Source organism: Myxocyprinus asiaticus, chromosome 9, assembly GCF_019703515.2.
Source record: "Myxocyprinus asiaticus isolate MX2 ecotype Aquarium Trade chromosome 9, UBuf_Myxa_2, whole genome shotgun sequence".
In the NCBI taxonomy this organism is placed as follows: domain Eukaryota; kingdom Metazoa; phylum Chordata; class Actinopteri; order Cypriniformes; family Catostomidae; genus Myxocyprinus; species Myxocyprinus asiaticus.
In genome coordinates this window covers 28343980-28368812 of record NC_059352.1, presented here as the reverse complement: position 1 = coordinate 28368812, position 24833 = coordinate 28343980, and the positions used below count along the sequence as shown (strand labels likewise).

Sequence of the window (24833 nt, the reverse complement as noted above, 5' to 3'; positions counted from 1 at the left end):
CTTTAGCCCCTCTGAAAGCGGAGGGGCTGCGCATTCTCCATTACCTCGAAGACTGCCTCATTTTAGCACAGTCAGAGACTGTGGCGCACTCGCACAAGGACAGGTTGTTCACACATTTGTATATACTTGGTCTACGGGTCAATGTAGAGAAGAGCTCATTAATTCCCAGTCAAGAAATATCCTTTCTGGGGTTGCGTTGGAACTCTGTAACAATGCGCGCTTCGCTCTCGGCCGAGAGAATACACTCGATATGCAGCATGGCAGCGAGTTTCAAATTGCCTTTATTTTTTACAGGAGCGCTTAGATGCAGGTCTATGCTAAAAGTATATGTAGCTGCTATTTCAGCAGATCATGCAGCTGTAAGTGACATGCCAGTATGTAGGTAGACACTGTTTCGTGGTCAGCTTTCTAATTGGCACGAGGTGATTGAATCCTTCCCGCCCATCTACAATCCCTACATGGGACCTGGCCTTGGTGCTGAACATGCTGACTAAAGCCCCCTTTTAACAGATCGAGACTATCTGCGTTCTCTTTCCTTTAAAACAACTCTCTTACTCGCCCTGGCGTCCATAAGAGGGTGAGTGATCTGCAGGCGTTCTCAACGCACAGCTCCTGTCTGTAATTCGGTTCGAGCAAATCTAGAGCCACGCTGAGAAAAAAGGTTATATTCTCAGAGTGCTCTCTACCCCCTTTTAAGGCGCAGGTAGTCACTTTACAAGCCTTTTACCCCCCTCCATTCCAGTTGGAAGAGCAACGCTCCCTTCATACGCTCTGTCCAGTCAGAGCGCTACACACCTATGTGTCCCTCACTAGCCAATTCAGACAAACGGACCAGCTTTTTGTCTGTTTCGGAGGTCGCTCGAAAGGCATGCCAGTCTCAAAGCAGAGACTGTCACATTGAATTGTCGATGCTATAACCCTGGCTTACAAATCTCAGGGAACCTATTGCCCTATTGGCATTAAGGCCCACTCAACGAGAGGTATGGCCGCCTCTTGGGCGTGGGAAAATGGTGTGTCCATACAAGAAATCTGCCTGGCGGCGGGTTGGGCTTCGCCCAGCACCTTTGCAAGATTTTACAACCTTGACGTGCATTCGGTGGCTTCACAGATATTTTCTGTGCAGCAGTATTAATTAATTGTGTTCTAAGGTCCGCTTCGAGAACTCCCGGACCGCGCACACGCCTGTGCTTTCCTAGGTCCGCTTATGTCTCTATTCAGCAATGCAATACTCGGCCCTTCATGTTAAGCGCCGTCATACTTCATTTATACTGCCTAATTACACTACATGCAATATCTCTTATGTCTCAGCTGTGCTTTAGACATTCGAATGTAAAGCGGTGCCACACTCTGGCTATACCGCTTGAATATATATATTTACTGTGTTTCCCACACAAATACGTTGATATACTTGTGTCTCGGCCATGCCTAAGACACTCATTCTCTGGTTAAAAGATAGATATGCGCTGTGTTTCCCTTAGTGGAACTCGGCTAACTGTTTCACTACTGGACTGTGCACCTGGCTGTGCTCTACTAGGTCCATTTGGAGCCCTCTTAAAGGCAAAGCATCCCGCTACTGAGCGATGCGGATGTGCTTGTTACCTCGCCCCCTCAAAACTGTCAGGGCGAGGTTGATTTCTTACAGCTTAAGCTAAGCATTGTATCTGTACGACACAATTTCATGTCCTGCCCCTTCTATAGACTCGGGGTAGTTACAACAATGTTCACTCTAGAATGTTATGTGTTACATGTCCTTTGTCCAGTACAGTGGCATGATTGTACACATTCCCATAAGCGTCAGCAAAGCGATGTAAGTGACCGAAATTGAAAGGGAACATCTCTGGTTACGTATATAACCTTGGTTCCCTGAGATGTAGGGAACGAGACATCGCGTAACTAGCCACGCTACTGGACGTCACTATCGGGCAGCTCAGCCACCACTTTCAGTCGATAAATTCTGACTGATAGCATTATGCTGCCCGTTTATGTGAGAGCTGAGCGCCGAACGCTCGTTGTCATTGGCTCAATTCAGTTGCATCTGAATTGCCGTGATCCAATAGGAGTTCATAAATCGGAGAAAAGGAGTTTTTCCCATAAGCTTCAGCAATGCGATATCTCGTTCCCTACGTCTTAGGGAACCAAGGTTTCATATGTAACCGGAGACGTTTTGCAATTATAGTTCTGTACCGCATTCAAACGGGTCTCACCATCCCCGCCATGCATCTCACTGGTTCACAGGCACATTTAAAATAGTCTGTTGTTTGGTTGAGACAGTCCGCGAATTACCACACCTGCTCTTCCCCGTGCTGCTATGATTAAGCCGTGTTGATAATTGACCCATGTAGCGCAGTTTCGTTACGCTTTTGGAGCAATCAAAATGCACTTCAAAACGTACAGATGACAGGGGAAGGCTCATTTATATTCACAAGGAAAGCGCAAACTGATTGTTCGGTGAAACATTGCGATCCCCTGCCATCCTACGTTTCAGAAATGAGCTCGCAGGCCACTTGAAATTAAGCAAGTTTGAAAGTGTTATTATGCAGTGACGTCACTGTGAGTAAGTGCATGTATTTGTGTGTGTGAAAGTGGTGGGGTCTCTTTCGCAGTGTAGAAAGTGCACAGCTTACTGGAACTGGCAAGCGTTATGTTGCGTCAAGAGTATTAAATAAACTATGTGAAATCCCAAGAGTGGCACTCATAATTCTGCAGTGGCGCAGCGCCGCTGCAAAATGCATATACGGGAAACACTGTAATAGTAATATGAGCTGTCACTGTTTGAAATAATGTGTTCAATTTACAAGTTTTTACATTGTTTACATTCATTTGTATAAAAAGCGCTAAAATGGTACTGTCTCTTTAAGAGTTCAATAAGGTCACGGTAACCTAGTTTCCATCCACAATTTTGCAAAATTTGCCTTCTGCTTGTTTACATTCAAATGGCCTTTTATTGATAAAAATGGTGTGCATGATGACATCATGCTTAAAAAAACAGTCGCATAAGTTTTGGTTTATCGCAAAAGAAATCTGCTCTGAAGCCGTTTCCATACAGAAATGTGTGTATATCACTAACTGTATACCTTTCGCCTCACAGATGTCCCTAATTCAACCACCTCCATTCATTGAAATTAGCCAGCTTACTGCAATCAGAAGATGAGGAATTGCAATCAAAAGGGAACAGTTTCCCTTCTGATAGGACTGTAATATTGGTCCTGATGTTGCGCCTATCGCAGGTTGCCACCGGTTCCGACCCGAAAGCAAATCACCTTGGCCCTGTTCAAGCTGGCAACCTGCACCAAGTAGAGGGGGAAACTTTCGGTCTTAGTATAAGGACCATCCATCGATGTGTATATGTTGTGCACAGCTATTAAAGAAAAATTGATGCGGTGTAATATCAGGGTTTATATATGATACATTCCTGATATTCAATAGGCTATTTTGAACAATCATCTAAAGCATTGCCATCACAATTGCATTATGTCCTGCATATCTGTCAAGCAACTTTTAATGACAAATTGAATTTGATTGTCTTCTAAAATAAATTTTAGCGTCATAATGCAATTTACATTTTCTGAAGAAGCTCAGCAAATGCGATCCGAGGTAAAGAGGGCTAGATTTAAAATATTTAAGTTTTAAAATGTTCAAAAACTAGTTTTCTGAAAGTAATCTCAGCATTGGACAAATAGTTCTGATAGTTTATAGTCTTGAAGAAAGTGCAGTACATTCTGAGAATGTCATTCAGCCGACTTTTGTCGTCTACAGAAAAAGGCTAATTTAAGTTTGTGTAAAGAAAAGGTAATTAAATAGGCCTAACAATATAATTTTTTATTTGGTAATTTGTTTTATTTATTTTAAACAGGGAATTTTGCTGTAATTCGATCAAAAGTAAGCTAAACAATAATTTTATAGAATTGGGCTATATGTTAGTGTTCCAAAAAAGCACACTGAAGCTTTTCTCTTAGTATTGTGTATTTATTTTTTATTTAAAACACCTTTGTGCACAGAAATGATATGTTTTTTGTATTGTGGGCTAATTCCATGACTGTCATCTATTATTTTGAACGGTGTGGAAAAGCAACTTTAATAAATAAACGGATGGCTACCGTGATTAATCGTAAAGAGCGGCCATTCATTTGTTCTCCGTCCACTTGTTGATATTGAAAGGTGCATGATACGAGATATTTGTGTTGGCACTCCTGGAAGTGTCATGAAGCAGATGTGTTTGCTGCATCGGATCTGTGCAGGTATGCCATTAAGACCAATCCATAACAGTGCGAGTAATGCTTGACATACAGTAAATTGGCTTTCCAGGATGTATACCTTGTCGTCATGATTAACACAGGCTAACGATTGGGGTAAATTCTGTCATGTGACAGAAAATTTTTGCATTAATGCCAATTTTCTAGACAAAAAGTGTTTCCAAACCAGTTTTTCGCGACATTTGAAGTATTGACATAGTTTATGCGCTAGAGTTAAACAGAAAAATATGATGTCAACATTTGTGAAATCAGCTATATCAGTAAACTTTTTGAACAGTCACAGAGATTTTGATGTGTCATTTAATTTATGATCACACGGACTGAAACAATTGTTGCAAATTTTGAAATATCAAGTTTTTTTTCCTCAGTGTTGTTCATTTATTTTGGTTCGCAATATTTCCAAATTTCATAAATTGTCCCATCCTTAGTAATAGCATATCTCTACTCAACGAGCTGAACAATTTGACATGTCATGACTGTAGAAAAAATGGTGTTGGACAAGTTAATCACCAAAGATTAAGGGTTTGTTCAAATCCTTAACTGTACATATGAGCAATAATAATAAATTTTGCCTTGTCGAGCACCACTAATAATTGCCTTTTCATGTATTGTCTAATTATGCTTTGCTATGTGTTCAAAACAAAATAGCCTTGTTTTTGTTTTTTGTTTTTTGTGTGTGTCCCAAACCACATTTAAAAAACCTAAAATTCTTACTATGCTTTGAAGTAGCTAAAATAAATCCTGTTAAATTTACGGTAAAAATCTGGCAGCTGTGGTAGCCAGAAATTCACTGTAAAATAAAATACGGGAACCACGCTTCAGGCTTTACAGGATGTAATTTTGATAAAACTTAATACTTTAACCTTCTGAAGCTGTAAAAATCTGCTTTTCACTTTATAATGTATTGTTACTCACCGTAGTATTTACAGATAGGCACATGATGACATGAAGTTCATCTGTAGTGGCCTTTCCAAGACCAATGACCATTAAACATGTAGAGACAGTGCTCAGTGTCACTCACAAACACTAAACACCATCAGGGTAACACATGTGAAATTAAAATAATGCAGTAAACATTAACTAAACATCAAATATAACACAGAACACCCCAATGTAGATAAGTGATATTAAAAATAAGAAGAAACAACTATTCCCATAAAATATAATGAAATGTGATTGGTAACACAGGGAATTCTGGGAATGCCTGATTATTATTTATTTATTTATTTTTTAACCATAATTTAACGTAAAAAGTACATGTACTCTCTTGTTAAAAATAATATACATTTATACCGTTAATTATACGGTAAAATCATACTTTTTACATGTAAATTTGTTTATTTTTACAACATTGTACTGTAAAATTACATGTATTGTCTTTTTAAATATATATATATATATATATATATATATAATTACCATATATTTTAAGGTAACTGCCCATTTACCAATGACATTTTTTTTTACTGTAGCATTTTTGCATTCTTTTACTGTTAAAATTACGGGCATTTTTTACAGTGTACAATACGTCACAAGCAGAAAATTTTTATGTTGAAAGTATATTTTGTGGCAGTAGTATTTTAAGACTTGTACCAACATGCATGGTCCTTCCAGTACCTAGCTGAATAGTGATTTAATGCCATCAGCTAATGAAGCATGTCACTCACTCTTGGCTTTCTATGGAAGATGTAAGAGCAGACAAAGAAGCCAATGACTGTCTGTGATTTGCCTACAGCATTTACATCTGGCCCTGTCTCTGTGCCCTTCCCATATCTTTATGAGACCATCATTTTTTTCTTTTGCCTGGGCCGGGTTGAAAATGACATGCAAAGCTCTTTCTGTTCGAAAGCCACCAACATAATGCAGTATGGGATTCTCGCCCTGTAGACTTGTTTTCTCCCTGCTCTCTGGGTTTTCAGAACAGTGGAAGCAATTCAACCATGAAAGGGGTTTTGAACGGCAGTGCTCTGTAAAGGTGGTTTTTTTTTTTCAATCTGTGTGGTTAACCACAGCTCTTTTGAAACAAACTTGTTACTTGAGCATAAAGAAATGGGTTTAAAATGGTCCCCACAGAGTTGCAAATAAACAAGTTTGAGAACATAGATTGTACATATGCCGTAATAAACTCATTGTCTTAATGATACAGCAATGAACCACCTCTTCAAGGTTGGGTTCACTTGCCACACAAGGAATTATGCATTTTTGTAAACCTATGGTCAGGGGGTTGACCACACTTGACTTGACCCATGAACTTCACCCTCTTCATCCACTGTAGTGTGGGCTCAGTCCATGACTGACCTAAGGCTCGAAACTCCTACAAAATCCTTCACCGATCCAATATATCACCGATTAGGGCCTTGGTTTGAGAGAAAACAAGGATTTTTTTTAAACTCAGAAAAGCTTCACTGCCACTCCCCACTTTTCCTGCCTCTGCTCACATGGCTGTTTTTTCAGGTATCAAAGCAGTCTGAGCAAGACATGGGAACAGTAATTAGTGTCAGGTCTAGTGTGGGTATGTCTAGTATATTTCACGCCTCAGTACTCGCTCACAGCTAGCTGATATTTTTTTCCTCATTCAGAGGATCATGTCAGGCAGAATGTCTGTCTAGACTGTGAGGACTCCTGCATCGTGACACTGTCTGTCACAGGAGCCATAGTTGTGCACAGACATAAGTTTGACTATCAACATGATGTCTGTTCCTCTTTTCAGTTTATTCTGGTTCTTATTCAGGAACCATCCACTTGAACATGAAGAGACCTGCGGAGTGAACACCCAGTCTTTTTTTTTTTTTCTTTTTTTTTTTGGAGGGGGGAAATCACACAAGTGTCGGATCATAACAATGTGTACAGAAAGCACACACACAAATTATTAGCGGGAAGTGTGTGAAGACTTTGAAATGAGAAAATCTGTGCATAAGTACAGATTATCTGGCAGACACAATTTAGAAAACAAAGTTTTATCATTTTGCATGGTTATCTTGTTTACTTGCTCCTAATTTCCTCAAACAGAACTTTGGGTGTTTCTCAATGTGCATTCTTATGTGTTATTATGTTCTTGTGGACTTGTTCGACATCATCATCCACTGCTTAAGTTCAATTCCAATACTCAAGAATGCATTAAATTATCCGGATGTGTTCTTGATCAGGCCGAAAATGCCTGATGTATCAGATGATGACCTTAAGCCAAGAACCCATCTGAAGTCCCAGAAGTCATAGCCGCACTATGGCGGAAGACGAAGGACATGTGTCATTATGTTTCCTGCTGTAAGCTAGCGAAAGTCTGACGGCTTGTGAGAGTTGTCATACTCCGTCAACATTTGTTGTTTAGTTGGGCATCATTTTAATAAAGTAATAAAAACGTAGTTAATGAGTGTTAACAGACTTTTTTCTTTTAACATGTCACTAGTCCTGCAGAACCTCACTGGTGTGATAATAACGCTGTCACTTCTCAGTGACTACAAATGTGCTGGGACAGGCAATTGCACAACAGGAAGATCGCAGCACACCTCAGAGCTCGCAAATGATGCGCTCTACGTCCTTCAGTCCTTGCGAGTTCATTCTTCCAAGGTAGCTTTGCAAGACTGGTCTTAATAACAACGCAAGTCTGTTCTCTGTGTTCTTAGCATTGAGAAGCACCTTTTGAATAGATTTTAAAGATTCGATGCCACTTGGCAAACTCTGATTATTGATTATTTATTTTACGAAAGCGCTCATTTTATCTACCCGCTACATTTTAAACACTTTTCAGTCCACGTTTCCAGGTGGACTGGTACACCCCGATACCTGGAAGTCATGTAGCACCAGACAGTCATATTGGAACTCATGAATTCTGCCAACGCTTGCCATTTCTTTGGTGCAGTACCCATCAGACAGTCAGTGAACAGACTGTGTACAATCTACTGGCATGTCTGATGGTGAGACAAGGGGCCACACACCCTGTTTGTTGCTTTCTCATATCACTGTAGGCCAGGTTTCTGATAACTCGGACTATCCTGTAATGCTGCCAGCTGGTGCTGAATGGCTTTGTAGAGCTTTCCTGAAGGAAGAAGAGATTATAGAAGCTTGGGAAAGAGAATCCTTTGTTAGAACCCTTACTTCAAGGATTATTAAATTACTCCTTTATTAAACATGCAATTATGTAGTCATTAACGAGTTTCCAGTTTTGTAGTGGAATGCTAAATCTAAATTTTTTTTTTTTTTTTATTTGAATTATATAGATGTGCTGACCCACAATTTTGTTCTCCATAGATTCATCAGGTGTACTCCTTAGGTGTGGGAGAAAAAAAATAGATTCTCCGATGCATCACAATTCTTTCTCCATCGATTCTCAAAAATTCAGAAATGATTTGGGGTTCTATTTAAACCGCGGGAGCGCGGTGGCACTTATGTGCTCACCAGAGACCGAGCGAGGGGCTAGAAACATGGTCAGATAGATATGGCACGGCTGACCGGAGCCTATCAGTCTGTGATGGGTCCTGCTCTAACACGAAGGGAGGGGAGTACATTAACCCTTTCATAGAACATATCAAATGAAACATTAAAAGATCATGTTTCGGCTGTAATTTTTGGTTTTAGCTTAAGTGTGAGCTGTACATCTGTGATGTAATGCCCTTAAAGAGAACATGAAATTAAAATGTACTCTATGTCGTTGTTGTCGCAAACTCTCATTCAGATCCAGCTTCATTCTGGAATGGAACATCCACTTTTCATGATTGGGTTACAGAATGAATTTATATATATATATATATATATATAATATTAGGGGTGTAACGGTACACAGAGGTCACGGTTCGGTACGTACCTCGGATTTGGGGTCACGGTTCGATACATGTTCGGTACAACAGGAAAAAGCAACAAATCCCAAATGCTAGGTTTCTTTTCATTTATTTTGAACAGACAGTATTGCAAATTACAGTTTGTTCCACCTAACGGCATTTAGTCCCCCCTCAGGTAGTTGGTACAGTATAGCCTCCTTTAGTGTATTAAGCACTAAGTAGTAAACAGAATGCACTCTTGCATAGGTCATATTTTTTTGTAGGGCTGATAAAAAACAAAAGGTATTTGGTCACAATCAGCTACAAAACTGAAAAGCATCTCTTTTGATATAAAAGTACAAAATAAATAGAATAATGAAAAATAAAACTTGTGCATTAGGAGAAGGAGTGTTACAATTTGTTCCACTTAAACTATTTGTTGTTTGTGTATATGCCAATTGCCTGGGTAATGACCCAATTGACTGGGTCTGTTCTCACATCTAGAGGCTGGTTAAAAGCTGCAGGGATATGTTTTTGCACTGTCATCTTTTTCTGCCTAGCTCCGGTGATTGGCACATCTGGGTAATGTTGTCTGATATGTGTTAGCATGTTGGACGTATTTCCACTCACATACCATACAGCTGCTTTACAACGTCAACACACCGTCCTCGTCCTATCTACCACTCGCTCTCTACTGCTGCCGTAGTTCACTGGGAACCCGAAACTTTCCCACACTGCTGATTTGAAACAAGTAGGCGGGTCTTCGAGCTCTTGCGTGTCATCTGAACTCGCCATTCTTTAGCAAAAAGCGTTGCATTACTGCGCGCACCCCCTTCTGGATTGATGTGTGAATCGCCTGTGACTGTCTCAGATGTATTCTTTGTCTGACTGCATGCACCGAACCGTGATGGTTCGGGATGAATACATGTACCGTTACACCCGTAATATATATATATATATATATATTATACAGTTGTGCTCAAAGGTTTGCACACCCTGGCAGAAATTTTGGCATAGATTTTGAAAATATGACTGATCATGCAAAAAAATTGTCTTTTATTTAAGGATAGTGATCATATGAAGCCATTTATTATCACATAGTTGTTTGGCTCCTTTTTAAATCATAATGGTAACAGAAATCACCCAAACCTGATCAAAAGTTTACATACCCTTGAATGTTTGGCCTTGTTACAGACACACAAGGTGACACACACAGGTTTAAATGGCAATTAAAGGTTAATTTCCCACACCTGTGGCTTTTTAAATTGCAATTAGTGCCTGTGTATAAATAGTCAATGAGTTTGTTAGCTCTCACGTGGATGCACTGTGCAGGCTAGATACTGAGCCATGGGGAGCAGAAAAGAACAGTCAAAAGACCTGTGTAACAAGGTAATGGAACTTTATAAAGATGGAAAAGGATATAAAAAGATATCCAAAGCCTTGAAAATGCCAGTCAGTACTGTTCAATCACTTATTAAAAAGTGGAAAATTCGGGGATCTCTTGATACCAAGCCAAGGTCAGGTAGACCAAGAAAGATTTCAGCCACAACTGCAAGAATTGTTCAGGATACAAAGAAAAACCCACAGGTAACCTCTGGAGAAATGCAGGCTGCTCTGGAAAAAGATGGTGTGGTTGTTTCAAGGAGCACAATACGACGATACTTGAATAAAAATGAGCTGCATGGTCGAGTTGCCAGAAAGAAGCCTTTACTGCGCCAATGCCACAAAAAAGCCCGGTTACAATATGCCCGACAACACCTTGACACGCCTCACAGCTTCTGGCACACTGTAATTTGGAGTGACGAGACCAAAATAGAGCTTTATGGTCACAACCATAAGCGCTATGTTTGGAGAGGGGTCAACAAGTATTGTGCTCCTTGAAACAACCACACCGTCTTTTTCCAGAGCAGCCTGTATTTCTCCTGAGGTTACCTGTGTCACCTTGTGTGTCTGTAACAAGGCCAAACATTCAAGGGTATGTAAACTTTTGATCAGGGCCATTTGGGTGATTTCTGTTACCATTATGATTTAAAAAGGAGCCAAACAACTATGTGATAATAAATGGCTTCATATGATCACTTCTTAAATAAAAGACAGTTTTTTTGCATGATCAGTCATATTTTCAAAATCAATGCCAAAATATCACAATTTCTACCAGGGTATGCAAACTTTTGAGCACAACTGTGTGTGTGTATGTATGTATGTATGTATGTATGTATGTATGTATGTATGTATGTGTGTGTGTGTGTATATATATATATATCTTAATACTGTGTATTGCCCCCTTTAGCATCAATGACAGTGTGCAGTCTTTTGTAATAGTTGTCTATGAGGCCCCAAATTCTTGCAGGTGGTATAGCTGCCCATTCGTCTTGGCAAAATGCCTCCAGGTCATGCAAAGTCTTTGGTCGTCTTGCATGAACCACACGTTTGAGATCTCCCCAGAGTGGCTCTATGATATTAAAGTCAGGAGACCACTCCAGAACCTTCACCTTTTTCTGCTGTAACCACCGGAGGGTCAACTTGGCCTTGTGCTTAGGGTCATTGTCGTGCTGGAAAGTCCAAGAGCGTCCCATGCGCAGCTTTCGTGCAGAAGAATGCAAACTGTCTGCCAGTATTTTCTGATAACTTGCTGCATTCATCTTGCCATCAATTTTCACAAGATTTCCTGTGCCTTTAGAGCTGACACACCCCCAAAACATCAGTGAACCACCGCCATGCTTCACAGTGGGGATGGTATTCTTTTCACTATAGGCCTTGTTGACCCCTCTCCAAACATAGCGCTTATGGTTGTGACCATAAAGCTCTATTTTGGTCTCGTCACTCCAAATTACAGTGTGCCAGAAGCTGTGAGGCCTGTCAAGGTGTTTTCGGACATATTGTAACCGGGCTTTTTTATGGCATTGGCACAGTAAAAGCTTCTTTCTGGCAACTCGACCATGCAGCTAATTTTTGTTCAAGTATCATCGTATTGTGCTCCTTGAAACAACCACACCGTCTTTTTCCAGAGCAGCCTGCATTTCTCCTGAGGTTACCTGTGGGTTGTTCTTTGTATCCCGAACAATTCTTCTGGCAGTTGTGGCTCAAATCGTTCTTGGGCTACCTCACCTTGGCTTGGTATCAAGAGATCCCCGAATTTCCCACTTCTTAATAAGTGATTGAACAGAACTGACTGGCACTTTCAAGGCTTTGGATATCTTTTTATATCCTTTTCCATCTTTATAAAGTTCCGTTACCTTGTTACACAGGTCTTTTGACTGTTCTTTTCTGCTCCCCATGGCTCAGTATCTAGCCTGCACAGTGCATCCACGTGAGAGCTAACAAACTCATTGACTATTTATACACAGACACTAATTGCAATTTAAAAAGCCACAGGTGTGGGAAATTAACCTTTTAATTGCCATTTAAACCTGTGTGTGTCACCTTGTGTGTCTGTAACGAGGCCAAACATTCAAGGGTATATAAACTTTTGATCAGGGCCATTTGGGTGATTTCTGTTAACATTATGATTTTAAAAAAAAACAAACAACTATGTGATAATAAATGGCTTCGTATGATCACTATCCTTAAATAAAAGACAGTTTTTTTTTTGCATGATCAGTCATATTTTCAAAATCAATGCCAAAATTTTGCAATTTCTGCCAGGGTGTGCAAACTTTTGAGCACAACTGTGTGTGTATGTGTGTGTGTGTGTATGTATGCATATATATATATATATAATATATATATAATTTGCACTGATGAATTGTGTAAGACCATAATGTTTGTTTTTTTTTTTTTGTTTTTTTTGTTTTTTTGAGAAACTTGAGTACATTTTGATTTCATGTTCTCTTTAAGGGTATTACACCACAGATGTACAGCTCACACTTAAGCTACAACCAAAAATTACTGCTGAAACATGATCTTTTAATGTTTCATTTGATATGTTCTATGAAAGGGTTAATGTACTCCCCTCCCTTCGTGTTAGAGCAGGCCCTATCACAGACTGATAGGCTCCCGTCAGCTGTGCTGGGGCCTTTCAGTCGTGATGAGGTTGCCTGGGGGCATGGCAAGAGATTCCAGCTGCCAGTCAACTTCACACATCCCCATGTTTCCTTTTGTGGGAATCGGCCTCCACTTGAGACTTCAGCCTCACGTCCATCAGCAGGGGATGGATGTAGTATAACTGAGAGCACAGGTGTGCCGTGCTGTCTGGGAGAAAGGTTGAGTCTGTCTCAGGATTGCAAGAGGGAAGGAAACCATGTTTAGACTACAGCGTCTTTAGCCTTAGGTTTTAGAAAATGGGGGCCAGGCAGAGAGAGCAGGGCTGTTTTGCTTTGGCAATAGAGAGGGATGAAGACCTTAAACGTAAACAAATACTCCACTTGAGCATTTTCTCTTCACTCTATAGTTGAGGTGATGTCTAAGGATACTGCCCTCTGGAAAAAGGGGAAATCCGCTTCTCTTGGTTTTAGTAGACCGAGTAAGAGAGAGGAATGAACTGTGATCAACAATTTGGGCGGCAACCTTGATAGTTTTATAGACTTAAAGGCATAGTTCATACAAAAATGTATTTTCTGCAATTTACTCACCAGCACGTATGTTTAATTCTTCCGTGGAACATGGAATGCTTGGCAGTATGCTAGTTTCAGTCACACTTCACTTTCATTGTATCTTTTTCCATACAATGAAAGTGAATGGTCACTGAGGCTGTCATTTTGCCTTTTGTATTCCACAGAAGAAAAAAAAAAATATGGTTTTGGAATAACATGAGGGTCTTCGAGAAAATAATGAAAGAATTTTCTTCTTTGGGTGAACTGTACCTTTAATGGGAAGCATTCTACAACCTCAGCATGAAAATAGAGCTGTTCAAGTTGTAGTTCACAAACCCGGTAGTCTAATTCGCCATTTGGTTCCCTCTGGATTTTCCTTTGGGTTTTATAATGGGGTTTTTGAACTTAAAATAATGTCTGTGGTAAACATTTCTTAACGATACTTGGATGTTTTGTTCTACAACATAAATTACACACTTTCATACCTCAAATGTGAATTTTGAAACCGAATTGAATAATTAAAAAAAAAAACAAAAAAAAACACGGCGGCTTCAAAATTCACGTTTGTGGTATGAAAGTGTGCAATTTATGTTGTAGAACAAAACTTCTCCGTATTATTAAGTAATTTGTATCACAGACCTTATTTAACTCAGAAGTTCAAAAACACCATTATAAAAACCGATAGGAAAATCTTGAGGGAACCCGGTTTCGCTTACAAATTGACATCACGGCTGACCATCTCTATTGGAGCCTGTTATAACTCGTATCCAGTCGGAAATTTATCATATTTCAGTGGTTGTCTCACCTGCACTTCATGATATGATGGATCCAGATCTTGCTCACGTTTGTATCCCGCAGGATGTGGACCCCTTCCAAGACAGTGGTTGGTCACCACACTAAAAGAATGCTTTGGTGGTTTTTTTTTTCTTCTTCCTTTTTTTTTTTTTACATTTTTTTCTGGAATGATTTGTTGCCATGGTTTCTTCTTGCACCATATACTTCCAGGCCCTGTAGAAGACATTAGACCCAAATAATCACATAAGATGTTTTGATGGTGAAATACAGAGTTCATATGAGTGCATAGCTGGAGTTTGGCAGTATGAAACTGTATTTTACATCTCCCTTGTTGGAGGGTGGTTGTAAGAAATTGAAAAGCTGTTTAACTGTTTAAGCTCCATCTATCCTGAGCATTTTGTCATCTCTCTCTCTCTGCAGGTCTGGATGCTGAGCTGTACTATGTAAGGGATGATGTGGTAAATCATTATGCCCTCTCCTTCATCCTCCCTGTTCCCAGTGACACCAACAGCTTGCATTTCACCTGGCACTCCAGCAGCAAGGTTGGAACCATTCATCCTATACACAGTAGCTACCCCTCATGTTTCTCTGTCCCAAAAGTTTCTCACAATCTGTAAACTTTCTTGTATGTTGTCATTAGGGCTGGATATTGATACAGATTTCCAGATTCGATTCTCATTTAAATTCTGTTCCATTTTATTTGGGTATAGTTATAGTATCCATTTTGCTTGCATACAAAATCATTTCTCTCTCAGCTAATGCTATTAATTATACAGGGGATCTTCTAACTTATATAAATGTTAAAAATGTTATTTTATCATTAGTTTTTCATCATTTTGTTCAAATTTAGCTTTTTAAAAATGTACATGGGTATGTAAAACAAATGCTAAAATGGTACTGTCTCTTTAAGGAAAGTGTAAGTTTAGTGAGCGTCTCAGAAGTGTTTTGGTTGAGTGCTTACTGAGAATGGAATCGCACGGCTTCTTTACCGTATCCGAGCTATATATGATTAAAAAAAATTGCTTCTTTTTTGTTGTTTTTGATCAACGGAGTGTAAAGAACAGAAAGGGTATTGAAATAGACTTATTCCATTGCAAATGGTTTGTGTGGATCTCTTCTTTAGAAACACATTGCACGGAATGAGTCAAACCAAACTCTTACTCACATTGTAGAGGGTTGCACATAGAGTAAAAGATCGATCTTGGGATTTTAAGAATCGATATCGGAATCGTTCTAATGAAGTTTGCGATTAATTGGAAAATCTATATTTTTACCCATCCCTAGTTATCATTGTCAAACAGTAAAATCTTGGCATGCTCAAATTCAAGATCCACAATGGTTTAAAGCAGGCGTTCTCATCCTTTCTTGTTCCATGACATTTTTTTTCATGTTCCAAAATTCTTGGGACATAGGACCACCTTCCTATTCCCACCCATGTCACCGAATTAGGCTATGCACTTTAGAATCTCATAGGTGTAATTACATAACTGGTAACGATACCAATAGTTTTAGGGCGTTCAGTGACACTTCTGAGTATTTGCTGTACCTACACAAGTGTTGTTACTCTTAAGTTGATGGTCACATTCTAGCCTACATTTCACAATATTTTAAGTACAAGTGAAACTACATATTTTATCTTGGAGTAAATACAAATATTTTCAAAATGTACAATGAATAAAACACAGTTGAGAAATCTCCCACAACCTCATTCACACTCCTGGCTACCCCAGTGAGAACCTCTTGTTTTAATGGGATCACTTTTGTTCACATCTAATACTTTTTCTCCCTACTTGTTGTCTCCATCACAGGTGGATTACAGGTTAGGGTTTCAGGTGGAGAACATGTCAGCCATGGATCAACCTCAAAGCAATATCTCAGCCCAAGGAGAGGTCCCTCGAACCCGTTCAGGTTAGCACTACATACACCCTGTTTTTGTGCTTTTCTTTACATTTACATTAAAGGTGCTGTAAGCTATTTTTTATTTTATTTATTTATTTTTTTTTCATGGAAAGGTATGCAAAAACATTTCATACTCCCTGAAAGATATTAATGAAGTAAGTGTTGTGAGATGTCACCGGTCTCTGTGACAGCACTAGACTAAATAACAAACAAAAAATTTGTCCGTGGGCCATGGTTTCTGATGCTTTGTGCCTGTTAATCATTTTGTGCATTCTCATAGTTTTGTATTTCAAGCAAATGATTGAGGCTTAATGGCATTTTTATGCCATGTTGTTCATAACAGTTGTCAGAGGCGCTATTTTGCTACTGTTGTTTTTGACAACCGCTTCTGCTCTGTGTCTGTCTCAATAAAGCTAATTTGTTATCTTTGGAGTGGAAAGAGGGTTTGTGGAAATCCAACGGCTCAGCTCATCCAAAGGCCACAAGTCATCTTTCTTGTTATATCTGTTGTTTATGATGAATAAAGATGCAACTGCTTTTAGTTTTTTAAAGCGGTATTTGGCTCTACCTTTGGATCTGTTTTTAAAAATCTTAATAAAAATGAATGGTGGTAACATTGGTAAATCTATTTTCATTCCTGACTGACTTTTATGTGTGAGGAAATGGTCATTTGCTAGAAACCCTTTAAGTTAGGAAAACTCTTAGTTATAATTGTATGTGTATTGTCAATAAGGTTTTTCTTAACTTAAGGGGTTTATTGCAACTGGCTGCAGATGTCATAACTTTAAGTCCCTGTGAACTGCCTTGACGAGTGCAGTTTTCTTTGGCTTGTTGACGTATTTCCTACTAAAACATGAAGTTGGGGTGGGACTTGTTGAACGGCCTGGCCCTTTTTTTATTTTTTTTTAGAAATAGCCAATAGACTTTTATTTACATCACCTAAATAAAAGTGTTTTTTAAAATCATATTTTATCAAACTTCACAGTGATGACTAAGACATTATAGATATTACAGTTTAATTTTCTGTTAATGCATGATATTCTGTAAAGCTGCTTTGAAACGATGTGTGTTGTGAAAGGTGCTATACAAATAAAAATGACTTGACTATGCCCTATTCCATTTAAATACAATTATCCTCCACTGTCAGAGCTTCAGTAATAATGGTCTTTTACAACTCACTTTTTAGGTGATTTAGATTGGCTCCCTTTGAAGCACCCTGCGAAGGTTAGAACACAGTCATGCGTGCTGATCAGATGTAGGGAGAGGGTCCATTCTCCATTTAGAAAGCGTTTGATTGGACACATTTTCACTGTGGTTGTGCCTGGGACTCGCTAGCCAAAAGAGAGAAATACTTTTGGAGATTTAAATGCTTCTATCTTCTGAAAACAAATTTTTGTCAACGTTTAGAGGTACAATAGTGTAGATTACCTTAAAGGGATAGTTCACCTAAAAATGAAAATGTTCTCATTATTTACTCACCCTCGTGCCATCTCAGATGTGTATGACTTTCTTTCTTCAGCAGAAAACAATGAAGAATATTTCGATTCTGTAGGTCCTTACAATGCAAGTGAATGGTGTAGCTCCATAAATCACATAAAGGAAACATAAAAGTAATCCATATGACTTAAATCCATATCTTCAGAAGCGATGATAGGTGTGGGTGAGAAACAGATCAAAATGTAAGTCCTTTTTTAACTCTAAATCTCCACTTTCACTTTCAGATGTAAAAGTGAAACTAAACAGGCACCACATGTGGGTTTCAGATGTAAAAGCGAAAGTGGAGATTTAGAGTAAAAAAAGGAATAAAAATTTTGATCTGTTTCTCACCCACACCTGTCACATCGCTTCTGAAGATATGGATTTAACCATTGAAGTCATATGGATTACTTTTGTGTCCTTTATGTGATTTTTGGAGCTACAAAGGTCTGATCACCATTCACTTGCATTGTAAAGGCACGGTCACACATACCTTTGCACTGCAAAATTCCACAGGCGAAGATGGCGTGGGTAGATGCTGAGCGTGTGAATCACCAAAAAAATAACTGCCAAGCAACCTCTTTTTAATGCTGCACCTCATACTCTGGCAGAGTGAAGTTGAAAAGAAACTCGCCACTAAAATGAAATCCTTGTCCATTGTGAGTATATAGTGTAGCTGTGTACGAAGCACCGCCCCCTCAGAGATCACTGCCAAACAAGCAACTTCCTATTGGTCAACGCGACAAAAGTTTCACCAAACTTGAACTCCATATGAAATTCATGAGGGGAAATTCTTCGCTACCGGAAGTACATCACACAGATTCCCATTGAGACGACTGTATTTTGCCCGTGGAATTTTGCCGTGCAAAGGTATGTGTGACCTCGCCTTAAGGACCTACAGAGCTGAGGTTTTCTTCTAAAAATCTTCTTTTGTGTTCTGCTGAAAAAAGAAAGTCATACACATCAGGAATGGCATGAGGGTGAGTAAATGATGAGAGAATTTTCATTTTTGGGTGAACAATCCATGTAAAGTGGTCATGACATGAGGAATCCATATTTCCTTGATATTTTGACATATGAGAGATCATTGTATAAAAACATACTGTACGCTTCAGAACTCAAAACTTTCTCACTGCAAAGAGTATTTGTTGAAACCAAGCTGCCAAAACGACACGTTCTCCATTTTCTCCACTTTAATTGTGATGTTACACTGTGGTAGACATTTGCATCTGACAGCCTCAACAACAACAACAACACCACATCAACTTTACCTTTAATCACTTCCGTAGCCTGCCCAGTAGCAGTGAGCAGTGAGATGGCAAGGAGAGAGCACGTTAGACAATAGCAAAGAGCCAATCATAACAGTGGGCATATACTGTAAAGTCTTAAAGGAGAATCAGCACCAAAATCAAGCTTTTCTGACAGAGGGTCATAATTAGGGTGGAAAATTATCATGTTTACAACTATATGACTATTTTTTTATGTGCATTTTTTTTTTTTTTTTTTTTTTTTTTAACTTATAAATGAACCTCAAGGAACATATTCAAATAATTGAAAAAGGCATGTCATGACCCTTTTAAAGCAGGGGTCTTCAACAGCTTTCGGACTAAGGACCCCTTGGTGGGTAGAGAGAGATGAAGCCAGGACCCCTGTTACATATTGGATAAAATTGAGTGTTGCATTTTATGCCTATAAAAATCACTGTTCCATACCCCCTCCTAATTAAAAATAAAAAAGACGGACAGACAAACAGACCCTGTCCATGCAGAATATATATATTTTTTTTATAAGGTTACTAATATGGAGTCTTCATATCATGTGTGATCAATTTTATACATATATTTTAAAATTCAATTTCATAAGATGTAAAACTCAAGTCCTTCATTAGTGTCCATTTCACATGTTTAAGAGCCCTCCAAAAAGTGGTTACTGGCAAAAGATCTTCTATATAATATGAAATATTGTGGGGCTGGGAAATTTAATGCTTTAATTTCTCAGATTAATAGTTGACTTGTAAAAATAAATAATGCAATTAATGCAGTATACATGTTTTTGTTTTTCTCTACTCTACTTCCTTAAACTTCACTAATATTTTTCCCCATTTTCAAAATGTGGCTAAAATTGCCATATATAAATTTACAGGCAGTACACGCTCGACTGGACTGTACATTCTAGCACAAAAACTGATTGTGTGAAGCAGTGCACACTTACTACGTGTGGCATATTGTATTAAACACAGGAGCGGATCTACTGTACAGAGAATGGAGACTTCACCGGCAAATGTATCTCAATACTGTATCTCTTCGCATCACCCGAAAACACTCACTCATTGTCATCTGAACCAGTGTCAAAAGCAAAACCGCACAAGAGACCCAGCGTGTGTGTGATTAGAGATTGAATGGCAGCCAGTGAAATTGATAGTTTTAAGTTTCAGCAAATTAACCTTAAAGGGGTTGTTCACCCAAAAATGAAAATTCAGTCATTGTTTACTCACCCCTGTGTTGTTATAACCCCTTATGACTCTCTTTCTTTTTCTTAACACAAAGGGAGAAATTGTGGAAAAAAATTTGTTCTCAGTGATGTCATACAATGGCAGTTTATGGTGACCACCTCTTCAAGCTTCAGAAGGACACAAAAGTATAATTCAGACATCTAATAAATTATTGTATGCGACTCATGTCTTGTTCTGAAGGAATAAGATTAGATTTGGTGAGAAACAAACTGAAATCTAATGTATTATTAAGTGAAACTCTTGACCGATCGTTGCCATTGTTGATCTAATATAATCAAATAAGGGTAACCAAGTTGTCAAGTGAGTGTATTTTTGTGTTTCTCCTCGATGTGTAGTGTTCAGAGTGGACCTCTTCTGTTCTGGGAAGGCTGACGGTGAAGCTGTGCTAACGGTGCAGTTGAACCTGACAACACCAGCCAACAACTTCACAGTGCTCAACTTCAAACGCAGGAAAATGTGTTACCGAAGTAAGATCTTACATACACTAACCTCGTTATTTTTTCCAATGCATCTTTGTTTAATCTTTAAGTGTGTGTGTGTGTGTTAGCAGTTCATTCCCTTTCACTCTTTCTCATGCTCTAATGAAGCGGTGTTTGTTGTGGATTTGGAGAAGCGCTGTTTTTGGAAATGTGAATCTTGACACAAACAGATTATAATAACACAAGCTCTCTGTCATATGCTTCCTGAGAGGAAATAGCCAATGACTTTATTCTTTGCTTTTTTGAAGCACATGAGCCAAATTAGCTGCTGGAGAAGAAAAAGTGTTTGTATGTGCCCCAATTTCCTCTGCCCTTGTAGAAGAACTGGGTCAGCAAGTGTGTGTGTAATGCTTCAGAACAGGGGTTTTCAAACTGGGTCCGGGGACCCCCAGGGGGCCTCGAGGGAGTGCTAGGGGACAAAAAAGTGCAAAAAAATCATGTTGAAGTAAAAAGTTTTATTTTCATTCAGTTTATTTTTGCTTTCTAAAGACAGGTCGTAAATCATGAGGTTAATCATGATTATTTATATTAATAAATAAAAACAAATTTACATATAGATTTTGGGGGGGGGGGGGTATGGAAAAAAAATTTTCATCTCTCCTTCCTTGCACCATACATGCTTTTGAGAATAGATTATACTTGTGGTGTTTCTTTCTAAGGAGTTCCTCCTTGACACTGTCACCTTTAGCTTGCTCACTGGGGTTTGTAAAGTAAAATTCTCTGTAAAGCTGCTTTGGAAAAATATATATTGTGAAAAGTGCTATAAAAGTACATGTAAATTAAATTGAAAATGTTTATCTTCAGGTTTTTGCATCTAACATTATATTGTGTAAAAAAAAGATATGTTGTCATCTTATTTTCCAGATATTTTAATAAGATTATATCCAACTTCTTTATTGTTATCTTTAGTGCAATAAAAATAAATAAAAGCCAGTTATTTAATTTTGGAATAAAATGTTGTGTTTATAATACATTTATTTTAGGAAGGGTGTTGTTCCTTCGCAAGGGAATCATAATATCTGGGGTGCCTTGATGCCATAAAAGTTTGAAAAACCCTGTTCTAGAAGATATTGTGTGTATCACTTTTTGTGTGGAATGAGTGAGATTTTACTGTGATGACAATGATTTGAACTGAATTTAAAACACATTGAACCATCAAATATTCATTGTGTGTTGATGTGTTTGGGTGAAAGTGACAAAACATGTCAGAGTCATATTTCACCCCAAAAAGAAATCTAAGAAATTATATTTTGTTTAAAGAAAATTAAGCCCCCATTCTCATTACTGTAATGCAAAACAATCTCATTCTTGATATCATAATGTGAAAATCTAATTCTGATTATGTAAATGGTATTTATTGTACTGCCTTTTTTATTTTTGCTGATTTTAATAAAAAGAAAATCATTGTATTTCAGGAATAAGAATCATTATTGAGAAAAATTTGATTTAAAGTCAAAAAGTACATTTTACGGTAATGAAAATTTGGGGACAAATGTGCTTTCATTTTCATAATACAGTTTTTTTTTTTTTCATGTCATAGTATCATTGCTGTATAATTTTCTATTTGTTCTAATGAGTTGCTGTAACATTCAGTGGTGTTTGATAGTGAACTGGTATTCATTAGCATGGCTTCCTTTCTATCTCTACTTCACAGGAATTGAGCAGCCAGAGCCCCCCAAAACTCTGCCATTCCCAAACACAACCATACAGAGAATAGACCGTGAGAATAATTATAATAATATTATATATAATGCACCTAATTACTTTTTAGTGAATGTTATTCTGTACTGAGAAATAATTAGACTCTTTAACTCTGTCCCGTCTTTTTTCCTTAGCGAGCAGTTCAAATGCTCCCACCACATCCACTCGAGTTTTCTACATCAGTGTGTGTGTGTGCTGCATCGTCATCTTTCTAGTGGCCATCATCCTTGCTGTGCTACACCTGCACAGCATGAAGAGAGTGGAAATGGATGACAGGTGTGTGTGTGTGTGTGTGTGTGTGCGTGTGTGTGTGTGCACTTGATGATAATTTTGTTACTCCTAGAATAAGAATGCAAATTTGTACTTTCTAGTATAGTGATTCTCAACTGGTGGGTCTTGACTCAAAATTAGGTTGCAGATCTGTTCAGCGGACAGCAGGGAGAAATAATGCAAATGCAACTTGCTATGCAATCGTGTATAATTAAAATAAATTGGCTTGTCAACTTTTAAAAGGGTTGAGAAAACACCTCCCATTCTTTTTTTTTTTTTTTTTTTCTTTTTTTTTGGTTATTGACACCAAAAGCTGGATGTCCAAACAAACTCTACAGTGCAAATTAATTCACTGGGTTGATTGGGTAAATTAGGTAGATGTCAACATGGACAGGTTCATGGAAATGCCTTCATCTTCAAACCATGCACAAACTATGGGTCGCACTTGATGTCCAATGTAAAATCTGGGTCACAAAGCAAAACCACTGTTCTAGTAATTCCTCAGCATGCAAACCATCTGCTTGTTATTATCTGTCATGGTGGGTTCCAGTAGTGAAGTGTCTGTTGTTTAGTGTGAATTGGGTTTGTGATGGTTCTGATCAGTTGTTGATTTTACTTTTCTCCCCTGGTCCAGGTTGTTGTAGCTATGCCTTGTTTTGAATATTATTGTTCATAAAGGGTCTCTGTTTGTTTGAAGATGAAATGAAAAAAAAAAGAAAAACATCTTTAAAAGGTTAATCTCTGTCAGTTCCATACCAGTGTAGTTTAATTGTGTTTTCTGAAAATTGAATTATACATCAGCACAAAGAGACATCTATTTCAGCATTATATATAAGGGTCATACTGTAGATTAGATCTGATCAGCCGGCATTCACGAGCCCGGGCACATAGCTCCACTTATCTCCTCAAACAAATCAGCCTCAGAACAAGGACGATTCCATCCCCCATTTACGTCTCGCTCCACAGCCCAGGAAGTAGACTAGAATTCTTTCATAATAATAATGATGATGATGATGGGTCATTGACATTAGAGTAGATTGGGTTCAATGAGTTTCTGGAGGCAGGTTAAACCTGTAGTGCTTTAAAGTCTTTGAACAGGGGACTCAGTGTTTAACCTCTACAGCGGGTGACCAATGGCTTTAATTAGTACAATTATACAGCATTTAGCTTTTTTATGCATTGGGGTTCAGGGCCAGGTAAAACTCTACACCTTCTGTGGATATAAAGAGCTGTAGAGGATCAGATAAAGAAGGCAATCATTTGATAGAGGTTATGATCGTTTTCAAAGCTGAAAGACTCTTCTGTTTCAGTAAATAAAAATGATGTATGACCCACAGTAGGGCTGTGTCTATAGAATTAAATCTCTCTCTCATATATATATATATATATATATATATATATGAGAGAGAGAGAGTAATATTTTTCATGCCAGGCGATACCAAGCCATAACACAGTTTGTTTTCTTGGCCCTCATTTCTGAAATACATACATAAAGTGCAAAAATAAGCCAACACATTTCTTGATTGGTGCATTTAAATTCCTAAAATAATTAATTCCCATCTGTATGTTCTCTTTCAGTGTTAGTGACAGTGGAAGCTCCCAGGGCCTGTCTCAGCCCTCCACCCAGACCACCCAGTACCTGAGAGCAGACACCCCCAACAACGCTACACCTGTCACCAGTAAGAGACACCACAACCACACCATGTTCCTCACCCTTGACCTCAGATCACCACCCTTCTTAAACATCACACCATTCTCATCCTACATCACCATTTGTACTCCTTTTCCATGTTTTTAAATGGCAGAACTATCAGTTAAAGAGTTAGTTCACCCATATACTCACCCTTTCTTGGAACACAGTAGGAGACATTTTAAAGAAGGCTTATGTAGCTCTTTCCCACAGGGACAAGGGGCTGCCATGCTCCAAAAGGACAAAAAAGTAACATAAATGTTAGGGGTGTAACGATTCACTAATTTCACGATTCGGTTCTGTTCTCGATACTAAACTCATGGTTCGGTTTATGATTCTTTTAAACGAAGGCTGAATCAAGAAATGTTAAGATTAAAGTTATAATAATAATAATAAAAAACATTCAAAGACATATGCAAAAGAGTTCCTTTAAAATTTAGGTGAAAGTACTGTTCTTTGAAGTGCTAAATGA

At 38.4% G+C, this 24833-nt stretch overlaps 1 protein-coding gene across 2 annotated transcripts in view; it reads left to right on the top strand.

Annotated features, from left to right (window-relative positions):
* LOC127445727 (tyrosine-protein kinase RYK-like) overlaps positions 1–24833 on the top strand; it is a 91449-nt gene that overhangs the window by 24977 nt on the left and 41639 nt on the right. For both annotated transcript variants that reach the window (XM_051705983.1, XM_051705984.1), the window contains exons 2-7: positions 14755–14876; positions 16143–16242; positions 20557–20688; positions 22355–22420; positions 22536–22677; positions 24250–24350. In XM_051705983.1, the coding sequence (XP_051561943.1) occupies positions 14755–14876; positions 16143–16242; positions 20557–20688; positions 22355–22420; positions 22536–22677; positions 24250–24350 (663 nt within the window). The remainder of the gene's footprint in view (positions 1–14754; positions 14877–16142; positions 16243–20556; positions 20689–22354; positions 22421–22535; positions 22678–24249; positions 24351–24833) is intronic.